The sequence below is a fragment of the Elephantulus edwardii genome, unplaced genomic scaffold (assembly GCF_000299155.1).
Source record: "Elephantulus edwardii isolate Elephantulus edwardi_28Jun2011 unplaced genomic scaffold, EleEdw1.0 scaffold00015, whole genome shotgun sequence".
NCBI lineage: Eukaryota > Metazoa > Chordata > Mammalia > Macroscelidea > Macroscelididae > Elephantulus > Elephantulus edwardii.
Genome location: NW_006399765.1, coordinates 11,295,656 through 11,306,861, shown reverse-complemented (window position 1 = coordinate 11,306,861; position 11,206 = coordinate 11,295,656). Strand labels below are relative to the sequence as shown.

The 11,206-nt window shown below is 45.5% G+C and overlaps 1 protein-coding gene across 1 annotated transcript in view; it reads right to left on the bottom strand.

Moving 5' to 3' along the window:
• Positions 1–10,816: 10,816 nt before the first annotated feature.
• LBP (lipopolysaccharide binding protein) overlaps positions 10,817–11,206 on the bottom strand; it is a 35,607-nt gene continuing 35,217 nt past the window's right edge. Inside the window, exon 15 of the mRNA XM_006881711.1 lies at positions 10,817–10,861. Coding sequence (XP_006881773.1) covers positions 10,817–10,861 — 45 coding nt within the window. The remainder of the gene's footprint in view (positions 10,862–11,206) is intronic.

The following is an 11,206-nucleotide window of genomic DNA, read 5'->3' as shown; positions in this document are numbered from 1 at the left end:
AATCCACCAAAATATTAACTATCGTAAAGTTAATCTAGGAAGCAGGGGTGTTGTCTGTAGAGGGAAGAGCTGCTAGCCCAAAGGCCCAGCCTCTGATGGCTTGAATGTCCTCTGGGGGGAAAGATGGACAATCTCCTCCCTTGCAAATCTTCTGAAATCTGCTGGAGGGTAAGGTATGAGTTGGTTCTGACTTGAAAACAATGTGTGAGAGAGAAAGAGACAGAGAGAGTTATCTTAGCATCCCTATGGTCCTTGGTTCTTGATGAAGGTGTTGGAATAGCACAAATCATTTGTGCTTGCCTGCTAACTGTAAGGTTGGCAGTTCAAATCCACATGACGACATCACAGAATAAAGACCTGCTTCTGTGAAGATTACAATCAGAGAAAACCCCTGGAGAGCTCAGTTCTCTGTAACACACGGAGCCTCTCGAAGTCAGAATGTGCTTGGTGGCACTGGGTTTGGATTTGGGTTAGTTGTCCTTGACCATCGCTAGCGTGTAGACCCGTTGGCCCTCTCTTGTTTCCTTGCTCTCCGGGATCTTTGATGGGTAGACTTTATGTTGTTGGTGCTGGTTCCCATGGCATCAGCTCCTACTGTATTCAAGAGTCCATTGTTGTGGCCACTGTATATTTGCGTGGTTTCCAGCCTCAGCTTTCAGGACTGTATTGAGCAATAGTCTATTGTGATCTATAGGACTTTTATTGGCTAAGGGGGCCCCAGGGGTGTGGTCATAGGGAGTCATGGTGCCAGACCAAAGACCATGGCTCTCTAGTGGCTGGAATTCACCAGGAGCTCCAGGAGAGAAAAAGGGACTATTGTCTTCTGTGTGATTTACAGCTTCAGAAACCCGAGGGCAATTGGGGGTGGTGGGCCTGGGTCCATGCTGACTCTGACCTGACAACAATGGAGTGAGAATTTTTGGAAGAGAAACCTTGGATGGTGCCTGCGGTTAATGTGAGCATGCAGTGAGTGTCCTGACCTCGGCCTCCCTTGCCTGGTCAAAGAGCAGGGCCACCTGAGAGACAACAGGGAAGGAAGGTCGGTGCTGCCACGAAGGCACCAGGGAGGTAGAGCAACTTCCGTGGCTCGTAAGAGATCTGTGGTTCAGTGCTATAGTCTCAGAGACTGGAACAGCTCCTCAGCTTTCTCGTGCTGAGAAAGGTGAGGAGACGAGAGTGGAGGTAAAAGAAGAGTTAAGTGGAAGTACGTTCCAGAGAAAGGAATGGGTCTGAATCAGAGAGGAAGGCAATGGACTGGAGGGGATGTTGGGCTACTGGGATCATGAGCTTATGTAGCCAGTCTTCTTCCTCCTTTATGCAAAGCAGGTGAGTGGTGTTTGGACCAATAGAATGATGTTCCTGGATGTTCCCATTCCAATCAGCTGATCCTGATGTCACAAACTCCCACATGTCTAAAATATGAATTAGGCGGACTAGCTTTTGACCTCGTGCTTATTTTTTATCTTAAATGGGCTCAGGCCGTGTTCTAATAGTTTGATAAGGTCCAGCTGAAACTGGAAGACATTCTATGATTTCAACCTTACCTTTAACTCTCCTGTGTTTTTGTCTCAAAATTATTTAGTTACTATCCAACTGCTAATAGTTATCATGCTTGGCTGCTAACCAAAAAGTTGTACGTTTGAGTATACCTAGAGGCACCTTGTAAGACAGAAGTGCTGACCTACTCCTCTACCCCCTAAAAAATCAGCCATTGAAAACTCTATAGAGCACAGTCATACTTGGACACAATTGGAGGTCACAGTGGGTTAGAATAAACTCAGTGGCAAACTGGTGGTTAGTTTTTTGGAAGTGAGTTTCCAGGTCTTTCTTTCTAGTCTTTCTTAATCTGGAATCACTGTGGTGACCCTGCTGGGTTTTGAAATACCAGTAGCTTGGCTTCCAGTGCCATCTGAACATAAAGGCCATAATAGTCTGATAAACTGATGGAGAAGTGGTGGCAAGAGATTCGGAACACTCAAGAAAGAGTGATGGAAGGAGGAACTCCTGTTGTGGGGAGGACACAGCAAACTAAACAGGAAGGCTATGAAAGTGAGCAGCAGGGAACCTGAGCATGCGTAGTTCAAGCAGAGACAAGGATCTGGACATAATGAACAGGCACCTGTAAATTGGAAAAGCAGTGTAATCAGGGCCTACGGCAGCCCATAACAGGGAGAGAATGGTGCATTAAGTTAAGTGACAAGAGACTTCGAATCAAATCACCAGATACATATTAAGTGGTTGATTCAGTTCTGCAATGAACAAAGGCATATAATATCTGTTTCCTGCCCTCAAGGAAATTATAATCTACTTAGGAAGGTTAGACATGAAACGCAGAAGTTAGATAAGAAAATATTTAAACAGCATTTCACAATGCCACAGGCCCAGTTGACAAATGAAAAGAAGTGCTGTTAACTAGGAAAGTGGTGGGAACTTGGAACAAGGAGGTGTTGCTGTTGTTATGTGCTGCCAAACCCTACGTACAACAGCTCTGAACTCTGCCCTAACCTGAGCCAATCCCATCATCTCCGACAGACCTAATCCCATTTCTGCAGTGACTGAGTCAGTCAATCCATTTCATCCCGAGTCTTCCTCTCCTGTGCTGTCCCTCTGTCCTTCCAAGCAAGATGTTCTTCTCCAAGCACTGGTTCCTCTTGGCCGTAGGCCCAAAGTACATGACACAGAGCTTCAAAATCCTAGCCTCCAGGGAAGAGCCTAATTTCACCATCTCCAGGACAGACATGTTTGTTCTGGCAGCCCATGGTATGCTCAACATTCTGCTCTAGCACCATATCTCAAAGGCATCAATTCTGCTTCTATCATTTTAAGTCATTGTCCAGCTCTCTGATGCATAGCAAGCAACTGTGAAGACCATGGCCTGTCGCAGGTACACCTTAGTCTCTAGACTGACATCATTGCTCTTCAGTACTCTAGAGAGGTCCCTGACAACAGACTTTCCCCAATACTATTAGCCTTTTGATTTCCTGTCTGCAGGTGGCAAGAGGATTGATGTGAAATTGATCAAGCTGAAATTGTTACAATCTCAATCTCTTCTTCATCTACAAGGAGGTAGTGTTTGGTTATTTATGGTGAAGATAGGTGGATGCTTTCTTTTAGGGGAAAGAAGAAATGAATTGATTGAAAGAAGACAACTAGTAGGATTCTAGGTAGGGATGCAGAAGAGAAGCCTGATGACGTGAAGTGTGTAAGTAACAATAATATCAAAATAGAAGCAAAGTCCTTTGCCACTGAGTCTATATCAACTCACAGTGACTCTACAGAACAGAGTATAGGACGGCCCCAATTGCATTTCCAAGAGGGTAAATGAGTATGGCAACACTGTACAGATCTTAACTGGAGTGCAGGGATGGCACAGGAGAGGAAGACCCTTGATGAGATGGATCGATTCTGTGATTCGGGTTGTGGGAAGGAGTGTGACGGAGACAGCGAGGTTGGCACAAGATAGAGCAGCGTTTAGGGCTCTTGTACATAGGGTCGTTACGAGTCACAAGCAACTCGACGGCACATGACAACAACAACAGTCTCCTTTGCATATTTACAGTCTGAGACACTGGCTAGAGGGTTGCCATAAGTTAAAAGTAACTTGATGATGATGGGTTTGGTTTTTCGGTTTTACTACAGACGCAGCAACTTACAGACATTATCTCACCAGAAGATAATACAGAGTCACTGACCCGGAATCATTTCAGAAAGTAGCATATGATCCAGAACCAGTGGTACTGGAGGTATTAAAACTGCACCATAGGCATTGACAAGAAAGAAGGACCCAAAAATTGATGCAGTACCAATTAAATTGTTCTAGCAAACAGATGCCGCCCTAGGTGTGCTCACTAACTAGCCTATGGCAAGAAATTGGGAAGACAGTTACCTAGTCTGGAAGAGCTCTGTACTTGTTACCATAAAAGAAGGGGGGAGATCCAACCAAATGTGGGCTCCTGGTTATCTAACGATATCAATAATATCATGGAGCTCTGGTGGCCTAGTGCCAGGAACTTGTGTTCGAGGTCACCAGCTGCTCTGTATGCAAGTAAAATACTGTTGAAGATAATTAAAAAATGACTGGAGCAATTTACCAACAGGGAACTGCCAAAAATTTCAACTGGATTCAGAAGAGACTGTGACACTAGGAACATTATTGTTGTGTTGTTGATTGTCTGCAAGTCGAGCATGACTCATAGCGACCCTATGAACAGAAGGCCCGAAGGCCCTCTACAACTATTGACATTTATCAAAGTTCATATAGTTTCCGGAATTTAGGAAGTGGATGCCACTCCTGCTTCCAAAGGAATATGATTACTGGTGTCAAATGGAACTTGGCTGAAAGCAGAAAATACCGGGAAGATATTTGTGTTTTATTGACTATGCGAAGGCATTTGGCTGTGTGGATCATAACAAATGATAGTTATCATTGAGAAAAATGGGGATCCCAAGGCAGTTAACTGTGGTCTTGCGAAACGAAACACAGACCAAGCAGCAGTTGTCTGAACAGAACAAGGGAACACTGCATAGATTAAAATTAGGAAAGGTGTGTGTCAGGGTTGTATCCTTTTTCCATACCTGTAAGTCTGTATGCTGAGCACGTCAGTCAAGAAGCCGGAGGTAAAAAGAATGCTTCGCTGGAGAAGGAGGGGCAATCTCTTCCTGGATCTGATTCAACGATACACAGCAAGACAAAAGAAAAGGCGGGGGGAGAATGTGTACTGTATGAGGAAGGCCAAGTCTGAATTCTCTTAATTCTACAAGGGCGCACTGTCCCCATCAACAACATCTAGTGTACAAAATTAATAAAGACAGATATGACCCGCATGTTCCTGAACCTATGTCTCAATAGAATCGCTGTGAGTACTAGCTGATTCGAGAGCACATAACAACAACAGCAGCAGCAGCAGCAGCTGCAGCAATACCTTTCTACTAAATGACAATAACTTTCTTTTTTCTTTTTCTTCTCTCTTCTAGGTGTTCCTGGGGCTGCCTCATTCGACAATAACGTTCTACAATGACAATAATGCTGTATAGTATTCTTTTCACAAGTGCATGCTGTTATGTGCCCTCAAGTCGACTACAGCTCATAGCAACCCTATGAACAATAATAGCCTTGTCCTCAACCAGTCTCACCATCTCTGATGCATCTCCTACAGCTCTTTCAGTTTTCTTTATTATTTTGTGATTATAAACAATACTGCAATCAACAGCCAGTACAGAGCATATCTGGGTCTATTCAGATGAGTAAAACTGGCAAATGGAACCTAGCTTACTGTGAACCTAAGACACCATAAGAAATCTCATACATTCAGAGAGACTATCCTAACGTTTGTTGAAAGGAATTAACAAAGTGAACTCCTTCATGTAAGTAGCACATAGCTCAAGAAATAGAACATTGCCAAAATCCCAAGAGTCCTCCCTCACGTCCTTTTGCATTTACTCCTCTCTTCCGCAGGTTTCCAGAAGAGTGAACAAATCTGTCCTGGAAGAAGTACCTCCAAACTGCCCCGGAGAAGCTCAGATGGTGAGATTTTATAGTGTGCGTGTGGATGGATTAGGAGGAATGAGTCTCTGGAGATGGATATCATGTTTGATGAAGCAGAGGATTCAGTGAGAAAAAGGAAGACCCTTGACAAGGTGGATTGACTTAGTGGCTTCAACAATGGACTCAGACATGGCAGTGACTGTGAAGATGTCACAGGACATGGGGCTGTTTCATTCTGTTGTATGCAGGGTTGCTAGAAGTTAGAACCCACTGGCTGTCGCATAACAACGACCTTCCTCATAGCTTGACCACCCTTGACTTTGCTCTTGTTGAATTGGCTTTGCCTGTCTTTTTGAACTTGCTATAAACAGAATCACACAGTAGGTACCCTTTGTGCCAAACTGGTCTCATTTAATATATATTTGCAAGAATCATCATGCTGTTGTTAGATGTAGTTTCTTGGCACACATTGTTGTTTAATATTGTATTATTTATGCATCCACTAGCTGTGTTGAGAAAGATGGGCAGTCCCTTCCTATGCAGTTTACAGCTTCTGAAGACCCACTGGAGGGTCAGCTATGAGTTGGTTCTGACTGGTGATGGTAAGTGAATGAGATTGCTGAGGACATTGGGTTTGTATATAGTGTGGGCTTATTAGAAAGGGAGGTTTTTAGGAGCATTCCAGTGTATGTCTTCTGCGGAAGATAAGTAGACATTTCTATTGGGTAGATACTGAAGAATGGAATTGTTGGGTCATGGGGACATATGAAGGCTCAGCTTCTGAAGCTATTGCGAATCAGTCTTCAGAAATGGTTGCACCCATTATAGTCTTGCTTGCTGTGGACTAATATTCCAATTACTCTACCTTTTTGCACACACTGTGATGCTGCCTTTTTCATTTAGCCACTCCACAAAGACTCAAAGGGAGCTCTGGCAGCATTGTTGTTGTTGTTGTTATGTGCCGACAGCCCTAAAGTCTGCTCTGTCCTGTGCCAGTCGCACTGTCTCTGATACTCCCATCCCGATTATCCCAGTCACTGAATCAATCCACCTCATAGAGGGCCTTCCCCTCCTGCACCGTCCCTCCACCCTCCCAAGCATGATGTCCCTCTCCAAGGACCGGTCTCTCCTTACAACATGTCCAAAGTATGTTAGACGGAGCCTCAGAATCCTTGCCTCCGAGGAGCCACCCAGTTTAACCCTTTCCAGGATGAATCTGTGTGTTTTCTTGGCAGTTCATGGAACATTCAATACTCTTCTCCAGCACCACAGCTCAAAGGCATCAATTCTCCTTCTATCCTCCATCTGGCAGCACAGTGGCGAGGAATTGCGTTGTCAACCCAAAGCGTATGGTTCAAATCCACTAGCCCCTTCTTGGGAGAAAGACAGGAAATCTCCTCCCATGGGATTTGCAGCCTCTAAAAATCCAATCGAGGGTCAGCGACGAGTCAGTTCCGACTGGACAGCACACAACAACAATCACTATAATGCTCTGATGCAAAAGAAATCCGTATTATGAAGACACTGGCCAGACGGAATTCTCAGGGGAGAAAGACACTCGTGATTGAACCTCAAGTCTAGAAAACGAGCCGCGGGAAAGAGGGACTGGAAGTAAGTGGTGATTTTTGGAGGCTGGAGGAGGCAGGGAGAGCTTCTGATTACCCATCAGCATCATATCCTCACAAAGCCAGGTCGCCATTCCAAGAGGAGACGGTCTCAGGTCAGAGCACGTTTTTAAAAACAGCCCGTCCGGGCCTGGGATTCTGCCCATTTGTCTGTGGTAGGGCCCCCTTGAGATCGCTTGAGGCGGAGGAAAGCCTTCGCTAAGGGAAAGGTCGGGCCTGAGATTCTTTACTGGCCCCAGGTGAGAAATTGTTTTCTTCTGGCCCATAAAGTCGCTGGCTGCTGTGCCTTGTTTTACTGCCTGCGTTCCTCTGTGAGCGAGGGGAGGCTGGCAGACCCAGGTGGCTGTGCTGGGGGTGGGGAGGATTTATGCCCCAGGTTCCAGGGAAACTCCTCGGTTGCCTTTCCAGAACTCACTGACACACAGCCCTGGCAGCTCACGGGAGACATCATGCCTGTAGTTAGGGGGCAGGTGAGCATCTCAGAGGAGAGGCCTGGGCTGCAGATGTGAACACAGGAGTCATTGCAACCAGTGATGGTCTTCAAAGTCTTGGGGGGGGGGTGGCTAACATCCCCGCGGGAGAGGATGTTGGGAGTGGGGGTGGCCAGGACTGAGGCTGGTGCTCTAACTTCGTAGGTCAGGGAGGGACATTTAAAAAAATTATTTTTCTACTAGTTTATTTACAAAATTAAAATACAAATTTGAACAAATTCTTTCCCTTTCCCTCACCCCCTCAACCCATCAAATTGTACAACCCAATGATTAATCCCCCCTGCCCCCGCTGCACATCCATAGCCCTCTGTTTCCAGCCTCTCCCACGTCCTGGGTCCTTATACTCATTCTACAATAACGATTTTATACAATATTTATCCTTATCTGACTTAGTTCACTCAGCATAATGCTCTCCAGAGGGAGGGACATTTACAGAGCCCTGCATGCTGTCAGGAGCAGTCTGTGGGAGCCTGGCCAGCAGAGCTCTGGGAACAGCTCTGTTGTTGTTAACTGTGTGAGGCATCTGTGTTGTGGTACGTGTTTCTCTGACGGAAACTTTAATTCTCCAGTCACTACATCCAAATACCTCTCATTAACTACTGCCCTCCACCAATCACCCATCATGTATCAGAGAAGCAAAGAGAATTCTGTCCTGCGGCAGGAAATAGCAAAGGGGATACCTCAACGCTCATCCTATATCTGTGACACAAAATTAACTCTGGAAGGGGATGCTAACATCTAATAAGTAGATTCTGCTTCTGTTGTGTATCAAGTTAACTTTCAATAACCCCATCTGACAGGAGAGACTTGTCCCATAGAATCTGTCAGTTTTCCACAAGCTGGTCATCTTGTTTTTTGAGGACCATGTCTGTTCTAAGGGTTGCTGGTCAAATGTTTTGTAGACTATCCTTCAATTTGAGTTTGCCTGCTACCTGTGTCATGGTCAGACTGCATACAGGGTTTGGAGGAGGGACAGTATCACCCTCTAAATATTTAGGGCACATCAACAAATTATCACCAAAGATGTCAACAAGAACCCCCTGGCTAACGTGGTGCTTGCCTGTTTTCTCCATGGTAAAGTAACTTCCTCCATCCCTCTTTTGCATACTGTATTCTTTTGAAGCTCTGGTCGCCTTGTGGTAAGAAACTGCACTGCATTCCAAAGGCGTGTGGTTTGAATCCACTAGCTGCTCCGTGGGAGAAGGATGGGCAATCTCCTCCTGTGTGGTTAACTGCCTCTGAAAACCTGCCAGAGGGTCATCAGTTGTGGGTTGGTTCCGACTCATTGGTACTGAACAACAACAACAACAACTCCTTGGAAGCAAGCCATTAAATAGAGCTCACACTTAAGGGATAAGGAGTGATGCTCCACCACCTTCAGGGGAGAGATTCCACCTAAATGATTTAGAATTCTTTTGGATGGAAGGTTAGTGTCTCCACTGGACAAAAGGGATTCCTAGTGACCTGAAGCCAGTAACACCGTAAAAACTGGCTCCTTAATCTTAACAGGGAGTCCCCGAGCAGCACACATGTTTATGTATTCAACTCCTAATCAAGTACTGGACCAGGCCTGGTCCTGAACTCGTCTGCCACACAAATGGATGGTGACACTGGACATTGAACACATGCGAAGAGGAAGGAGACGGGTGAACCACAGATTCTCTGTCACCAGCTGGGGAACAAGGCATCGTCCCATCTTGGACGCCTTCTCTGTCACACACAGAGTAAATGGGTCTATTCTCCAAGAATTATCTACTAGCCAGAAGCTCCATCCATCTGCTCATTAACACACTTAAAAAAAAAATTACTGAACAAGACTTCGGATCCGCAGTCCCCAGGGGCCCAACTACATAACTTGGCAATGACTCTTTATTAAGTCTGATCAAAGGGCTCATTGTTCAGTAATTAGAAACCATGACTTTTTCCTCTGGGCTCTGGGCTCATAAACATCAGTTGGATGAGCTTTTCATTTGGGTTGAACTAGAAACCTAGAAGGATACATTTCCTCCTAATTTATACCCGCTTCAGTGAAGAGAGCAGCAGAAGGCTGAGTTCATGCCAGGAGAGGCCCTTGGCTCCAATGTCTTCACAGGGAGAGAAACAAGGGAGGGGGGCATAGACTAATCCAGATTGAACCTGCAGACTCACATAGTAAAAGGGCCGGACAGAGGGAGGCAGCCACACCAGGTCCAACGCGGGACACTTGCTCTCTCCCTGATGTTTCCGCTGCAGTGGGTGTTGATCCGGAGAGTATGAGCAGGTTCGAGCTTGGAAGACCACCAACAGGGCTGTGTATCCAAAGACCCACTTAGCCTAGAAGTGGGGTAAGAAGTTGCCTTGCTCTCCAGTGCTGCTGTAACGGTGATAAATACCGCAAGAGGGTGGCTTTACAGAACAGATGTTTATTTTCTTACTGTTTAGGATGCTAAAGGATCCAAACTCGAAGGCAAGGGAGTCTCTCAGTCCACACTGGGGAAAACTCTTGTTCCTTTCAGCTTCTCTTTCCTCATTTGTACTTTCTTATTTTAGTACCTAGCCTGCTCCTCTTAGATCTCAACAAGGACTAAGTAAGCATAATTTTACACCAATATAACCTCATTAATATAACAGACAATTTCATTCTCGAATGGATTATAACTACAAGTATGTGGTTAGGTATTGTATTGTCCAGTTGGTTCCTAGTTGTGTAAACCCAGGTACAACAGGATGAAACCCTGTCTGATCGTCTGTCCTTAGGTGTAGAAGGTAAGATTTATAACACACATTTTTGGGAGATACAATTCAATCCATAAAATCAGGGAAGAAAAAAAATAAAAAAAATCAGGGAAGAAATTCACCACATGTACTGGGTGGTTTTTACATCAAACCATTCCATAAATATTTATAAGAATCTACTAGAAAAACTTACTTATAATGTTAGCATTGGGATCAGACCATGAATGAAAATGCAGTGGTTGGCCCCTAGGGGATTAGAGGAGGTGGGGGAGGCTGGTCCACTCTGGTGGAGGAAAGTCCAACCCAGAGAGGGCATGAGTGCCTCTGGTGGGGAAATTGGACCATAGGGGCAGGAGCCAGGCAGGATCTTGTTCTTGGAGCTGAGAACTGATGAGTCTTCATCCTCCGGATCTCCAGAAATGTGCGAATGCATCTGAAAATGCAGCGTCCCAGGCCCAGCCATGGCCCCACACTCCGCTGACAAGCCTTCCTCTTTGTGCTCAGTCTCTCATGTACTGGACGTTGGCACCCAACCACAGGAAGTCCTACGAGAGAGACAGGACAGGACAGGATGGTGAGGAGCAGCCTCAACTCCAAAAAGATGCTTCACAAATGAAAAAGGAGGCTCGTTCTTGGGAAATACAAGCTCTGCAGAAACCAGGTCAGTGCATAAATCGAGAGAGTGCTTCACTCCCCAAGCTCTCCATAAGGCAAAGCTTTTGCCAGCCACCTTCGCCAAGGTAGCAATTTATCTGTCATTTCCCAAGCTGCTGCTTCCTGGCAGGACTCATAAATGTCCCTGTGTCACCTAAATTTTCTCTCTTTAGTGAATAACACAAAATTGTGTGCTTCTGGGCTGCATCCTCCTACCTGCTGTTAAGTTTCCATCA